This window comes from Zootoca vivipara, chromosome 8 (genome assembly GCF_963506605.1).
Source record: "Zootoca vivipara chromosome 8, rZooViv1.1, whole genome shotgun sequence".
In the NCBI taxonomy this organism is placed as follows: domain Eukaryota; kingdom Metazoa; phylum Chordata; class Lepidosauria; order Squamata; family Lacertidae; genus Zootoca; species Zootoca vivipara.
Window position 1 is genome coordinate 41,135,193 of NC_083283.1, and position 16,754 is coordinate 41,151,946.

Below are 16,754 nucleotides of genomic sequence, written 5' to 3' on the forward strand. Positions count from 1 at the left end.
ACGAGGTGACCCCTTCCTAGTGATTGGGATTGAGACACATTGCTTTCTTAGCACTTTCCCCATAGCATCTGAACTCTAACAATGTATCATTTTATCAGCAATGAATGCACATGTCTACAAGCTGACCTTATCACAGTAGGAAAGAACTCTTGAAAATTAGTTGAAAAGGCACTAGAAAAATAGACAACTGAGGGGGAATGAATACTAGAAATAGACAGCAGAGGTGAAAGCAGAGAAGCTCTGGGAGTCCTTGATGTGGACAAGGAAAAAAATAAGTTCAAATCCTCACTCAGACATGACATTTGCTATATGGTCTTGCAGAAGTCTCTATGTCTCAACTAGAACCAGGGCTTTCTCAACACTGGCCCCGACCTGGTGGAACTCTCTGTCTCCTGAGACCAGGGCCCTGCGGGACCTGATTTCTTTCCGCAGGGCCTGTAAGACAGAGTTGTTCCACCTGGCATTTGGCCTGGAGCCAACCTGATCCCCTCCCCCATTTTCCTTTCTTTCCCCCTTTTTTACGAGGCTGCATTTTTAATGTTTAATTTTAATGTATTTAGTCTTGTTGTTGAATTGTATTTTAACTAGTTGTTTTATATTTGGTGTTAGCCACTCTGAGCCCGGCCTTGGCTGGGGAGGGCGGGGTATAAACAAATTTTATTATTATTATTATTATTATTATTATTATTATCAGTCTCAACAGGAAGTTGTAAGGATTAAATGTGCACTTCACATGAGAGGCAGGACAGACACTTTCTCTGCATTCACAATGTTGTGTTATCTATAAGTTGTCTTCCTTTAATGAATCCATTTTGGACTTTTTGATGTAATTATCTACAACTTCATATAGTCTATTTGCCAATAATGTGGCCAATTTTAAAAAAAGAATATTTAGTACATTTTAAGAAACATAAAAAGTGTTGCCAAAATATTGTAGTCTTTATTCAATGCTGAGATTGGTCTGTAATATCTGCAACTGTATTTGGTTTTAAAATTACGATTATCCTTACATCTCTCTGTGTTTCAGGAAGCTTCTTACTTTGATTTCCCCCTTTAAATAATAAAGGAATAATAATTCCTTTGAAATTGGGGCTATTCAATATGGGGCTTATAGAATTTAGTTGTTAGAATCATAGAATCTTCGAGCTGGAAGGGACCCAAGGGTCATCTAGTCCTTCCCCTTTGAGTCCAGGTGCTTTACCTGAGTTAATTGATTTGACTGCAGTTATAATCTCTTACATTGATCTCCCCTTCATTACATTTATAAACAGTGACATTCCTGTTGCTAGGGTCATGCTCTCCTCCATTACAACATTGGTTTCCTACCTTATAACTAAAATTCAGTAATGTTATTTACTTTGTTTATATTATTTAGTTCCTCCTCAACTTCCTCATCTGATTGTAAGTTCTGTAAAAACAATTAAGCTGCATCTGCAGTTCTAATTATTACTTAATGGTAATAACCAATGTTAGTCATACTCAGACTGGGCCCATTGAAATCAATGGACTTTAGTTAGTCATGCCACCCTGGTGCATCCTATTTATTTCACAATCAATTAACTTATTCTCTAATAAAGTCAATGTATTATTTTCTGCATCATTAATGACCATAATTATCTTCCTCTTAAAAGTTTTAATTTCATTTTCAAATTTATGAAATTCCATTGAAAGTGATTAACTCATATCTTGCAGTGACTATTGGCTTGCCACAATCTGTATCTTCTTGTGCTTTCTTGTCATATTATTTTCGGAGAAGGAATTGCTGCTTTTACTTCTACTGTACTCATTCATTGGATTGTTCTTAAAGATATATTCGAATCAGTAAGCATTTCCAAAATAAAGGTAATAGGAACAACACTAGAACCATAGGACTGAACCAACCCCAATGTTATTGTAACATATGTTTCATCCTGTATCCAGTCAGATTTTAATTAATCTATTCACTTTTCATTGGTTGGCACATGCCAGCTCGAGAGACAATGGTGTGCTCCTCTGGGGGTGAAGTCAGAATTGCTGTGTTAGCAGCACCAAAGTGACTGAGTGGTGTGTGTAGTAAATAATTATCAGTGCATTAATGTATTAAAACATTTAGGTAGTCAATTTGATTCATGAATAAACTCATACGTTATAATCCTCCGTATATTTTTGCCCTCAAATAAACTTACATAACCAGTTCATTGAGGAATAAAAATGGCCACCATAATATTATGTCATCATTAATTAGGAGATTGAACAAGCAGCTCATTACAGAATTCAGGTGATCATATGCTCAAAGGATTAACAACAATAGGACTACTCAGAAAGTAAATGGGGTTAGGATTGCAGCAGTATTAAGGTATTCAAATGTTACTCAATGAAATGCTTAGATAACCAGTTTACTGAGAAATTCTAATAATCAGCTGAGCTGATAGCATCAGTAGATAAATACTATCAGTTAATTAAAGAATCTAGGTGTTTAGATACTCAAGTGACTAATTCACTAAAGTATTCAGATACTCAGCTGGCTAATTCTCAAAGGCATTCAGATATTCAGTTCAATAAAATCCATTAAAGTCTATGAAAACAACTTATAATTCTTCAAAATAATGTAATTAGTTCCAAACTCACCCCCCCCCCATTTTTTTCATCTGCAGGATTTAATCCAGGGGTGGGGGAAAGGATCTGGTTAATGGGCCAGATCCTGAATTGTCCCACAGACCACTTTTGACAGGTGAACAGGGCTTCCCACGTGTCATTTAAGTCAGTGTTTCTCAACCTTTTTTGGGCCACGGCACACTTGTTCCGTGAAAAAAATCACGAGGCACACCACCATTAAAAAAGTTTAAAAAATTAACTCTGTGCCGCCCTATATTATAATTATGACTGTAAGAAACACTTGCCAAATATTGCTTTCCGGCGGGTCAGTGTATTGCATTGGCGGCCGCCAGGCTCGTTTGCACCGAGCTTTGGGAAAGAGGAGGAGAAATATTGCTTTCCGGCGGGTCAGTGTTGTGTATTGGCAGCCGCCAGGCACGTGACAATGCAAATCGCCCTTCTCGTCGCCGCACGTCGCGGCACACCAGCCAGCGTCTCGTGGCACACTAGTGTGCCGTGGAACAGCGGTTGAGAAACGCTGATTTAAGTAACCCAACTTCAAAGAAAACTATTCTCTCTCCCCCCCCCCATTTGCAAGCATATCTTCAAACTACCTGCAATGGCATTTTCCCTTTGCCTCCCAACTTGAACTCAGCATATGATTCTTATCAAAAATGGGATTTGTCAACTGCAAGTTTTGTTTTCACCTGTGACCAGCTGCAGACCAGAGCTCCTGACTGAGAACTCCCGAGTACAAGAGAACCCAGCTCGGCTTGCCATCAATGTTGATCACTTTTGACAGTGATTAGCTGCACTTTGGAGCTCCCGATTGGGAGCTTGCATTTGACACCAGATTTAAAGGGTGTTGAATGGAGAATGTGCTCCTGCCAAGGAACAATCAAGAGCTCACCTTAAGGGTCCTCTTTGCAGCTGTGTCTTTACCTGCCCCACATATGACATCATATGACATGACGTGTGGTGCAGGATGACGTGGCTTGAAGAAATGGCTTCACGGGCCAAATTAGGAACTCTGCTGGTTCTAATTTGGCCCATGAGCTGGAGGCTCCCCATTCCTGATCTAATCAGCTAAGGAGATTTGAATAACTGAGGTGAGGCTGTACTGTGCAAGAAACTAGTTTGTCATATTGATAGAACATTCACTTGTGCACAGATCAACCAAGCTAAACTAGAAGCACGTGACCAAAATAATTAAAAGCAGATAAGTTACTTTTTTATCATCCTCACAATTGGCATGGGCAAAATGTAATGAGAGTTTATTTTCCACTTTGCATTGCACTCTTATGGGTGAAGTAGGGATTCTAATTTTTGCTTAGCAGATGTGAATATAAAACCACAAAGGCTGTGTGCACTTGTTGTTGTTTAGTCGCTTAGTCGCGTCCGACCCTCCGTGACCCCATGGACCATAGCACGCCAGTACATTAGTTTCTACCAAAGAATCCCAAGAACTGCAGTTTGTAAGGGTGCTGGGAATTGTAGCTCTGTGAGGGGTAATCTACACTTCCCAGGATTCTTTGGGGGCAGTCAGGTGCTTTAAATGTATGGTGTGTTTGCCACCAAACTGTGCTATTGTGTGTGCTGTACAGAAAGCCTATCACAAACTGTATCACTGTATCGAACTGTATGTAAAAGTTTTTTCTTCATCTTGATATCTACCTAATATTGTTAGTAAAAGGTAACAATATGTGGCCAGCATGACAAAGCCACTTCTGGCGAACCAGAGCAGCACACGGAAACGCCGTTTACCTTCCCGCTGTAGCAGCACCTATTTATCTACTAGCATTTTGACGTGCTTTCGAACTGCTAGGTTGGCAGGAGCTGGGACCGAGCAACGGGAGCTCACCCCATTGCGGGGATTCGAACCGCTGACCTTCTGATCAGCAAGCCCTAGGCTCTGTGGTTTAACCCACAGCGCCACCTGGGTCCCCTTACCTAATATTGTTAGGCTTATTTAAATAGAAAGTTTATCAGCACTGTTTAATTTTGTTTCATAAGCAACATTTATGGACAAATTCTATGCTAATCTTTCATGATGATAGTACATCAATGATTGCAATAATTTGTGGAACAAATGTTAAACTATTAATAAAGTTGTGCATACCATCTCAATTATGTGAATATAAATTAGCTGGATATGCAAAAGGCGCAAAGCAAAAACCTTAACAGGTGTTTCAGACATTGGTTTTTATATTTTAGCCTTCCATTTGAAAAAAGATAAAAATCAGAGAACAGATTACATCTTGAATATGTAGTAGTTAAGAGCTCTGAAGTGTAAATAGATACAAAGTTGTTCTAGTAGTGCTCTGTGTGTTGTCTTTACGTGTGTGTGTGTGTGTGTGTGTGTGTGTGTGTGTGTGTGTATTTTAAAATCTTACCTGGAAGACCACTGGGTGTCAGCCACGTCCATTGCTACTGACTGAGTGGTTTGCTCAAGCAAAATGGCTTGTCAGTGAAATAAAGGACATAATTTTGATGAGTCAGAAACTCTGTCAGCAAGGTTGCTTCCTGAGTTGTTCTTCAGAATTGAAAATGCTTACAATCATTAAGCAATTCAATGAGAGTAATGTTTTAGGTGTGTTCTAATTACTACAATGTTTTATACCACTTTTTAAAATGAAAACTACAAGGATAGCAATCCTTCGAACTCTAACAAGCCTTAGTATTCTGGAAGCTTATGTGGACAAATGATCCTACAAAATGGATTTATTTTATTTTTTGTAGAAAAGGAAGTTAATTATTTGTCACAGTATTCATTAAAATTAGAAAACAGTTTTCTAGAAAATGTATTTTTGAATGTGAAGTGAATTGCTCTTCTAAGATTATAACATTTATTAATCACAGCAATAATTACAATCCTAAACTCAAATAATTTTTATTCTGTAACTCTTTAGCTGGAGTTTGGAAAGCTCCCTCCCATAAGCAGTTTGTACCAGAACCTCTATGGAAAATATTGTTCCACTACAGCTAACTGGCCTCATGCACACCTAACGCAATGCCACTAACCCAAATTGGTGCTGACTTCCATTTCTGCACCAGTTTAAAACAGGACTATTTACTCAAGCATAAGAGAATAAAGTAGATACCATTCTGTTGGTTTAATATTCACTGCTTTTAACTATTTCTTGCTGTTACTATAGATTATTATAGGTGCTAAAGGTGTACCTCACTCTGAGATGATTGTGATGAATGGTGGGTTATACATATTTAAAATAAATAACCATAGTTAGTTAAATTAGGTTCTGCATAAGATGTCTGCTAGTGCATGCAGTTGAAGCATTCCCACTTTGCTCCTTCTTACACTAAGTGGAGGGAAAAAACCACTGAGTGGTTATCTGAGTGTTACATCTGAAGCAACCCTTATGGCTTATTTCTCCAAACAAACCACAAACAGAAACCCAAGAACAAATTTTGACTTCAGATTGTGGTTTTCAGAGAAGCAAACCACGGATGCTGGTCTGGACGAAATGCCAAGGTTGTTGTTCTGTGGTTTGCTTCCTTGCGGAAAGGAGAAGCAAATGTGGTAATGTGCAATAATAGCTGACACACCCATTTAAAACTGCACAAGTGGTACCCTCCCTGACTGCCATTTGCAGCTTTTGGAGCCCCCATTATAAACTATCACAGAACCAACAGAGCTCCCGTAAGCAAACATTCTGCTCATGTTTCTGTGGTGGTGGAGTTACTAAGTAAAAAGATCATTAATGGACAGCAGCTGTCCCTGAAGAACAGCTTGCCCCCACTACCATTCTGCCCCATGCAATGTGCAGCTGCAGTGAATTTATAATATCATTCCAAGTTTCCATAGGACAAGATTCCATGGTCTTGCACATCACTTTCCTTTTGCATATTGCACCCTGGAGCAGTTCATGGTTTAAAAGTATATAACACACACACATGTCCATATGTTCTACATGAGTGTGAAATGTACGTACAGCTCTTCCACATGTGCAAGAACCCTGACTTTCTCACAGTTCCTGATCACATGGAAGATTTCAAACTAATGCTGAACACACAGATAAAAGCGGGCATGGCAAGCAGGTGTACTGACAATCAATGGCAGTGACAGCTTGTACAGTCTTGCTCCTTTCTGTGTTGAGTGAACGTGGAGTAGAGGACATGATTCTTTTGCTTCAAATATATGTTATTTCATGGTTGTTAGATAGGTGTCTTAACAATTCTCCATCTATCCCAGTATAGTCAACTCTGACTGACAACAGCTACCCACCCTCCCAAGAAGAACTCCTTCTCATTACCTACTACCTGATTGTTTTAACTGCAGGTGTCAGTGTCTGACCCTGGCACCTTCTCCATGCAAAATAGGGGCTCTACTACTACCGTAGCTATGTTCCCTTCCCAATGTAGTGCTTTTTCCTCCTTTTTAGTATTTCATTTCACAGAAAGCAGTATCATAGCACTTTAAGCAGTCATTACTTCACCCAAAGAATCCTGGGAACTGCAGTTTGTCAAAGGTGTCGAGAGCTGTTTGGAGACGCCTTTTCCCCTCACAGAGTGGTTTAACAATCAATCCCTCTCCCCAGGGAACTCTGTGATAGAGTTTTGTCAAACAGCACCAGTGAAGACATAGCCATTATCCAAAAGCTGATACCGACATTTGTACTACCAACATTCTGCACAGCTCTCCAGACTACAGTGACCCTACTAACAGAGAAAAGGATACAACAAACTGAGATTGGAATGGCGGGACCGTGCAATATTTCCGAAGTAGAATTTATTCCTTGAGAAAAGATACCTCCATTGCACTCAACAAATTAGCACAACTACATATTTGTTGCCAAATAAGCTGATAAGGAACAAATTCTTTGGGCTTTTCTAGGTTATTCTCCTTTATATGTTGCCATGAATTTAAGAGTGCAACCTTATGAATATTTTTTTGGCCCCACTACATTCATTGGAGCTTACTCCCTAGTGCAACCTAAGTTTATTTGAAGGCTTTCCTAATGCACCTTTGAAAGCCTCCTTTTCTCCGTGAATTTCTAAAACAGACCTAAAGATAGTGCCAACTTTCAAATAAAGGTTTTCTAACTTTTGGCTATCTGTATGCTTCAGTCTCCATCTCTTTTGTTCTCAAAGCATTGTGAGAACCTCATTTCCCTAGCCCGTTTGAAATGAAAATGTTGACCTTTTACTCTTTATATATAAATACCATTTCCCCAACATTCTTAATAGTTACCGTAACCGATTTTCTAATATTGTGATTACTATATAAATGTTAATTGCTTGTGTTAGATGTCACCATTATAATGTAAACCATTAGGATTTCAGTAAAAGTGAGATTGCTATAAAAAATATGTTGTGCCCCTATGTTATTCTTGCAGAGAATCACCTTTCCCTGATATTTTTGCATTCTTTTTATTGCCATATTTAAGAGCCAAGTAGATGAGATCCATGATAAGATATCCAATCTTTTACATTTTTGTAAGAAGCATATATACAGTTGAGGTTCAAATGGTGATTGCGGTATTGGGCGCAGTGGTGGATAAACCCTTTTCCTCTAGGCCATTTCCCCCTCGAAGCTATTTGTCCCATTGCAATTTACAGGTGTAAAATGGCAAGGAGAGAAAGATTAAACTCTTTTACCCCGGTGTCTGAGTCTCAGTATGAATTGCCACCCTCTGGCATGGTTTACAAAAAAAAAAAGTAAAGAAATTGGGGGGGGGACCTATGTCTGAGCTGCACTACTATAGACTGTAAGTAGCAGCTCATGCAGATAAAACAAACTAAACAAAATGACAAGGAGAAAAAATTTTTACCCCACCTTCCTTCCTGACATGCTACTTTTCCGTGTGAATATAAGTTTACCACCAAATATCTATCTTCCTCAAATATTACTCTTTCCAGAGAAGGGAAGTGAATCAAAGATAGAATTTTCTGTCTAAGCTTCTTAAGACAGCTGCACTGAAGAACTCACTTATCCATGTCAATTGTGTATTAGGAAAGAGAAAAAGAAGTTATTTAATTATATTAATTGTTTGCTTCCTTTTAGCCTCTCTACATGAAATCCAGGTCAGCATTTAGAGGGTCGTTTTTTGTTGGTAGGGATAGTAGAGGTGGAGTTGCAGAAAAAGCACACAGACAGTACAGACTCACAGAAATCTCAATCTAGTCTCCCAAATTCCTTTTCAGCCTATAGTTAGCCATATAAACAAAGCTTAGTACATTCCCATTAGCTAAATTAGGTTAATTTGGAAATCCCATGTACTGAGAGAACTAATACAAGAATATTGTTATATGATACTGAAATATATATATTCTTATAAGAATGTAAGGAGTGGCATGCCATCCTTTGGGAAAGCAGCTGACAAACTACAGTGGCATTTCTGAGGATGTGAACATGCTTCTTTGTAGTCACCGCAGGTGGTGGCATTCTGCCACATGTATTTGGGGAAAGAGATACATTCCTGCAGCCCTTTTCTACATTGTTGCAGATGCAATTAATCCCTTTACTGCACTATATTGTATGTGTCTAGTGGCCCTGGGTAAGCATGTGCATTCCTGGGTGGGAATGTATCAGACACATCCATTAATACCAGTGAACACCAGATGCGTATCGTGATGCACATCTATAATGGCTGCACACACAAATCTCCCTTGCTGAATCAGGCCATTCATGTGCAGCTTAGCCAATTGCTTCACTGCATTTTTTTAATTCAGAAAAGGAACGTATAAGAACTGTTTTCCTTCCTTTCACTCACTGTACAGTAATTTCTTTCCACATTATTATTATTATTATTAATTTCTTAGGCATACAAAGCATATGCATTATTCTGTACAGTGCAACAGAATACAACTCTAGTAAAAATGAATCTTATTGAGAAGTTTTGGAATGAAATCATAGCTTTATAAATGGTTTGTAATGTTAATCAAAAATGTCTCCCTTTAGAGAGATCTGGAGTTTTCAGAGGATGAAAACCTGCGTTTAGCGCAAGAATATCAGATGCTTCAGTTATGCTATCTAAATGTCAAAAATGAACTTGCAGACTTCTATGATCATAAAGTTAGAGCTGAATCAGGATTAAGAGACCAGCAGCAGGTATGTTAATAATGGGTTCGGTTTCTTAATTGCTTATTTTCTATTTGCTAATTATTACTGTTTAATAATGTTTTGAAATAAGTTGTTAAGTTCCTGGAACATCCTATGTGATGTCTTCCATGTCTTCCTTCTTTATATTTTCCATCCTGTACATTTTTACTTCTTTACTTTAACAGAAGTATTTTTCTATCAAGGATCTTCAAAATCTTATCATTCATTCCGTTTGGTGTTTGCATGCCTTTTTGCGTAGAATCATGCTCTGCTTTAATGTTTCTGTAGAAGTTGCATTTTGTTTAATGCAAGACAAATGACCTGCTCTAACTGAGAGCCATACAAAAAGCGAAAACTAGTAAGTGCGGAAAATTCTTCTACATTCATATCCTTTCCTGGATGAAGATTCATGCATGCAAATGAGTGGATTCCCTAGCCTGATGCAGCAGCTAAGGCTTTGTGCATTTCTCAGATAATCAGCAATAGTGAGTCACTAGTGCCTTCTGCACCATAGGAAAAAAGTGGGTTGGAGGCGGGGTTTCAGGTAGAAAGGTAGTAAGAGACGAAAAAGAGGGCACAAGAAAGCTTAAACTACCTGCTCCCATTGCTCCTCTACTATTGAAAAACACACACCCTTCCCCCACTGTTTCACAGCTGTTCAGTGTTGGATGGCCATGTGTCATGGATGCTTTAGCTGAGATTCCTGCATTGCAGGGGGTTGGACTAGATGACCCTTGGGTCCCTTCCAACTCTAAGATTCTATGATTCTGTGACCCAGCTTCATAGCTTCAGATATATTGTCAAACAATATGGTTCAGTCTGCAGTCAGGTGAGGTATGGAATTCAGGGTGAGTGCTGATTTGTGATGAAATGGTCCTCTGATTACTGTGCTATACACTGAAATTATACTCAGTTCAACACCACAATAGTTTCAAATACCAGCTGAGGAACCCATCAGAGCACTGCTTTGCTGACGATTCATAATATCCCACTCACCTAGTAACCTACATCTCATTACACTGAAATGTTTGTATAACTCTGTATTAAGTAGATCAACAAGGGAAGTTCTTTCTAGGAAACAATGATTGCAACTTAGCAAAACAGTACATATAAGGAATTTAGAAATCAAATTAAGAAACAGATCTACTCAGATGCAGCAGCTTTCTCCTGTTAAAAAGGGAAATTATTATGCAAGGTAATTTGCTTGGAATTATTTCCCCCCTGAAAATTCCCATTATAGACTTGACTTGTTCGCCATCATTGCAACATTCCAAGAGGCCACATGGCGGGCTACACATGCAGTGGAACTTCTGACTTTCATTTTGTAACAGCAACCCATGCATTTATTAGAACTTGAGCTTGTGCACTTGCGGTGTCTCAAAAGTCAGCTGTGATGCTGCTTGAGATGCTGTTGGAAAATGAAAGGCCAGAAGCCTTACTGTACACATGCAGACACTTGCTTTTTGCAGGGTGAGCCCTCTGGCTCAAGCACCATAATAATAATAATAATAATAATAATAATAATAATAATAATAATAATAATAATTTATTATTTATACCCCGCCCATCTGGCCGGGTTCCCCCAGCCACTCTGGGCGGCTTCCAAAAAAACAGAAATTCTAAAATACAGAAATCCATCAAACATTAAAAGCTTCCCTAAAAAGGGCTGCCTTGAGATGCCTTCTAAAGGTCTGGTAATTGTTCTCTTTGACCTCTAGTGGGAGGGCATTCCACAGGGTGGGTGCCACTACCGAGAAGGCCCTCTGCCTGGTTCCCTGTAACTTGGCTTCTCGTAATGAGGGAACCGCCAGAAGGCCCTCGGAGCTGGACCTCAGTGTCCGGGCAGAACGATGGGGGTGGAGACGCTCCTTCAGGTATACCGGACCGAGGCCGTTTAGGGCTTTAAAGGTCAACACCAACACTTTGAATTGTGCTCGGAAACGTACTGGGAGCCAATGTAGGTCTTTTAGGACCGGTGTTATGTGATCTCGGCGGCCGCTCCCAGTCACCAGTCTAGCTGCCGCATTCTGGATTAGTTGTAGTTTCCGGGTCACCTTCAAAGGTAGCCCCACGTAGAGCGCATTGCAGTAGTCCAAGCGAGAGATAACTAGAGCATGCACCACTCTGGAGAGACAGTCACTGGGCAGGTAGGGACTCAGCCTGCGTACCAGATGGAGCTGATAAACAGCTGCCCTGGACACGGAGTTGACCTGTGCCTCCATGGACAGCTGTGAGTCTAAAATGACTCCCAGGCTGCGCACCTGGTCTTTCAGGGGCACAGTTACCCCATTCAGGACCAGGGAGTCCTCCACACCCGCCCGCCTCCTGTCCCCCACAAACAGTACTTCTGTCTTGTCAGGATTCAATCTCAATCCCATATAAAGACTTGATTTGATTTGTTAGGATTGGTGTTCATAATGGGTCCAAGATGCCAAAGGGCTGTCACAGCCTTTAATAAGATCAAATTGCATGTGACTGCATAACTGTGAAAAATCAATGAAAATTGATCAGGAAAGAAACTAAAGATGTAACAGGCCAGAGGTATATATAAAAATTAAAAATCTAAAGTGGGAGGTTGTTTAAAATTATCCTTTCTGTGTGCAACTGTATAGGATAATTGGAAGATGCTGGTGTATGTATAACAAGGTGCATAGTCTATCATTCTATATTAATGCGCTTTGTGAGAATCTTGTGTGGTTTTGGAAAAAATATGAAGAACTGCACTACTAAAAATCTTGTACAGTCTTTGTGTGCACTCTTCTTATGCACCAGAAGGTACATCAACCAAGAAAGCATGGCTATTTAAGGATCCAAATTGGATAATTACAAAGGTAGCTGGAAAATTCTTTTGATAATGTAATTATACACACAAAATCAGCACATAAATAATATTTGTACTAATTACAGTAGAACAAGAAAAGAAACTGGTTATATACTGCTCCTATTAAAAGGTGTATTTTTCTTCAGATTTTTGCTAATAAGTGACTTACAACTGCAACAGAAAATCAATTTTGTGGGAGTATCACTGTAATGATTTTTGTAGTTGCTTACTGCACATATACATCACAGTGACATGAATGTTCAGGGAGAAAATCACTCTCATGTTCACCCTTTCCCAGATGCACAGAGTTGTCTTCCTTAAAAAATACATGATCAAAATTAGGTTTCAATTTCATTTTGTATGACTCAAGATTTGAATGCTGACATACTCATTTTAGATGGATGGGAGCTCATCTCTAATGTGAAACTCTTTTGTGACTTTATTTGCATTGTTGAAGCTGCATCAGGAATGCTTCTCTTTGTCACCTTTCCCTCCATTTTGTTGTGTATGGTTCAGCTTTCTATTGTGCATGGTCCACACCTCTTACCATCATATGCCAGTACAGAGAATGAGGGTCAGGTATAGTGTATAAAGCAGCCATTGTAGAAAAACAAGTAGATGAAAGGATATGAGCTAGGGGGTGCAGTTGGAGGAGGGAAGACAAAGATCAGGCTATGAACAAAGAGAAAGGCAGTTGGAATGGTGAGGCAAGAAATAGTGAAGAAAATATTCCAATTCTAGTCTTGGTTGTAATGATTACAGGGATACTAATATTGTATGGCACACATTTCATATGAATTTTCTTTTGCTCAAAGTCTTCTCTTCAGCTTTTTCAGAGTGGTGGCCATAGTATTGCAGCAGAACGTATGTATGGTCAATTCATGCTGAATAGTTATTAGAAACCATGATAACAAAAGTCATTACACTGCAGTTCAGTTTTGATAGTAAAATTTCTGCAACATTATCACAAATCTTCATGCATTAGTGCAATGATCCTTACTGTAGTTTCATATTAGAATCAAAAGACTGCACTGGCATGCTTGATACAAAAAGTATTGCAGATCAAGAGAACATCTCAAGCTTTTGCATATAACAAAATTTAGTTTCCCTTAAAAATCCTTATTCAAAGCTCTCTTATTAAATCTTTCCCATTTTTCACCTACCTTTCTCTACCTCTGCTTGTTAACTGAACTGTATTTATATAATAATCTAGCCAAGAAACTCACAGTTAGCTCTAACGGCACTACGCAATGTATTCATTGCAGTATTAATCAGTGCTGAGTTTGTTTTCCATCGCTTTTTGTCCTTTTGTTTAGTGCTACTGTATACACTAAAAGTTTATTATACCCCAAAACATCCTTTATTCTCTTTCAATAAAGAAATGCTCTAGCAATTAACACCAGAATATAGTGAATTCAAAAGAAGAAGTGCTCTAAACCAGGGTAGGCAACCTAAGGCACGTGGGCCAGATGCGGCCCAATAGACTTCTCAATCCGGTCCGCAGACAGTCCAGGAATCAGTGTGTTTTTACATGAGTAGAATGTGTCCTTTTATGTAAAATGCATCTCCGTGTTATTTGTGGGGCATAGGAATTTGTTCACCCCCCCAAAAAAAAATAGTCTGGCCCACCAAATGGTCTGAGGGACGGTGGACCGGCCCACGCCATGGCTTAAAAAGTTGCTGACCCCTGCGCTAGACAATAGAGTATTGCTTATGTTATTCTGATCCACACTTCCATTTGGCATAGGTGCGAAAGGTTTTTCTTCTCCCTCCCCCAGCTGCTTTCTCCAGGAAAACCCACTGTTAACTGCTGCATCAAACCAAATACAGTCATACCTCGGGTTGAGTACGCTGCGGGTTGCATACTTTCGGGTTGCGTACTCAGCGGACCCAGAAGCGTTTACTTCTGGGTTCCACCGTGCATGCATGCGCAGAAGCGCTCTATTGGTGCTCCGTGCATGCGTTAAAGTGCCGCTTGGGTTGAGTACTTTTCACACCCCGGAACGGATTGGGTGCTCAACCCAAGGTACCACTGTATCAATAAGCTTTTCTGCAGATTGATATTTTCCCATTCAGTGGTTTCCCCAGGAAAAGTGACAGGACAAAAGTAAAACCTATTGGACCCATGCTTAGAAGTCACAGACCAAACTGAATAAACCACAGGACATAGGGGAGTATGGACAGAGGCGGAGCTAGCTGTCCACCCGGGGGTGGGGCAAGTGTCCCAGGGGGGTGGGGCGACAATGTCACACACACACACACACCAGGGATGACACACAGGGTGGACCGCACCCCCCGTACCCCTTCCTCTGCCAGTGAGTGTGGATGAGCCCAGAGAGATCCGTGTGTCCCTACATCTGGTCTGGGCAGAGAAACGAGGAGACATGGTAATACTGTCAGATTAAAATAGTTTAAACAGCAGCCTTCTTCAGTGCTGTTAAAAGGTTTAAAATAGGTACGACAAAATACTCCTGAATCTGAGTTTCCCCTGTATCAACCCATCTTTAAAAAATATGATTGAAATTGACTGGCTTAGAGGTTATCTATAGAAACAAATTTTTTAATAGAATGTTGGCTGTTTTTGAAAAGAGATACCAGGTGGTGACTTTGTATTTTTGCTTATTTACAGTATTTCTAATACAGTACTTACAAACCACTTTTCAAGCAGTAAAACATCCCAAGTGGTTTGTATGTATTTTATTGAAAAATTATTAAACTGTGGCAATGATCAAAGTAGGAAAGATAATTTACAATGCAATCTTATGCATGTCTTTGCAGAAATCATAGAATCATAGAATCATAGAATCATAGAGTTGGAAGAGACCACAAGGGCCATCCAGTCCAACCCCCTGCCAAGCAGGAAAAACCATCAAAGCATTCCTGACAGATGGCTGTCAAGCCTCTGCTTAAAGACCTCCAAATAAGTCCCATTTAATTCAATAAGACTTACTCCCAGGTAAATATGCATGTCTTTAGAGCCTTTAGGAGTGTAGAGAAACTGCTAAGCATCATGACACGCACAACTCTGAAAAAAGTAATTATATATTAATCCGGAGAACACTTGGTCCCTTTCCCACTTATTTTCTACAAATATATTCCTTTGAACATTTGGCTTTTGTAAAAGACACTTTCTTGTGAGCATTTCAAGGGAGAAGTATTAATATAGAGTGGTCTTTGAAGTTTTGAAAAAAGGTAGGTAACACCCTTAAATTTGTTGCACATGTAGAATGCAAAGAAGGGTTGAATAAACCAAAATTCACTTTCATTCCACTTTTTTTATACAGAAAAGAATTTATCTTAATACACTGACTCTTGCATGATTGCACAGATGAATCCAAACTTAATAATTGCACCCTGTGATCCTTGACTGTATTAGAAAGGAAACTCTGCTTGAGCCATCTCCCACTACTGTCACACACACACACACACACACACACACACACACACACACACACACACACATCCAAAATTTATGGCCAACTACTGCTACCATTTGAGATGGGTTACAACAGTTTATGCAACAGCCTACTATTTCACCATATTATAGTGTTCATTCTGTTTTCTCACAACATTTTCTTTAAAATCCTCTTCATGCCAGGTTCTCACATGTGATCTTCTTTACTCTTCCCCTCAGTGAGGCTGCTGACATAAATCCAGTTATTTGCCTGTAGGCTTCTTCAAGCATTTAGAATGTGCATCTATCAAGAATACATGACACTGTGTGACCCATCTCCATCCCTGACCTTCTCGTATTGAGTGGCACAATCAGGGCTCCTAATTGCAGAGCAAAGTAGAAGTGCATTCATTTGTACACTCCTGCAATCTCCTTTCAAATTTTCTTCCTCAATATGGAAAAGCTGGGGTGGATGGAGTGGCTATTACAATCCTGTGCCCTCTCTGAGATTCCAAATGCCTGAAGAGGTCTTAAATCAGATTCTTTCAATCCCAGTTTGTGTCCAGTTTGGTGTTTTCAAACATATTACCTTGGTGCTTTCAAACTTATGTTTTAAAACTTAAGTTTGAAAATGTGAGATTTATGAATTTGGAACTTTCAACAAAATTCCCATCAGCATACTCAGACTTGTAATATGTTATGGGAGGCGATACAAAAGCATTTTAGGAGCCACAATCAAACCGCAAGCCTTTCTTTGGCAGCCCATGATTTAAATGAGGAAGTGATGAAGTGAAAAGTAAAACACCATTAGGGGTATTTATCATATTTGCTGTGTTTTAAGGACACTATTTTGACCTGTCAGAAGGATATAGGTAAAGCCATGGCATCTTTTCACGATCTGTGCT

General features: G+C 39.5%; 1 protein-coding gene across 1 annotated transcript in view; it reads left to right on the forward strand.

Moving 5' to 3' along the window:
• CCDC178 (coiled-coil domain containing 178) overlaps nucleotides 1-16,754 on the forward strand; it is a 124,402-nt gene that overhangs the window by 74,104 nt on the left and 33,544 nt on the right. The window contains exon 17 of the mRNA XM_035125564.2: nucleotides 9,498-9,643. Within this exon, the coding sequence (XP_034981455.2) occupies nucleotides 9,498-9,643 (146 nt within the window). The remainder of the gene's footprint in view (nucleotides 1-9,497; nucleotides 9,644-16,754) is intronic.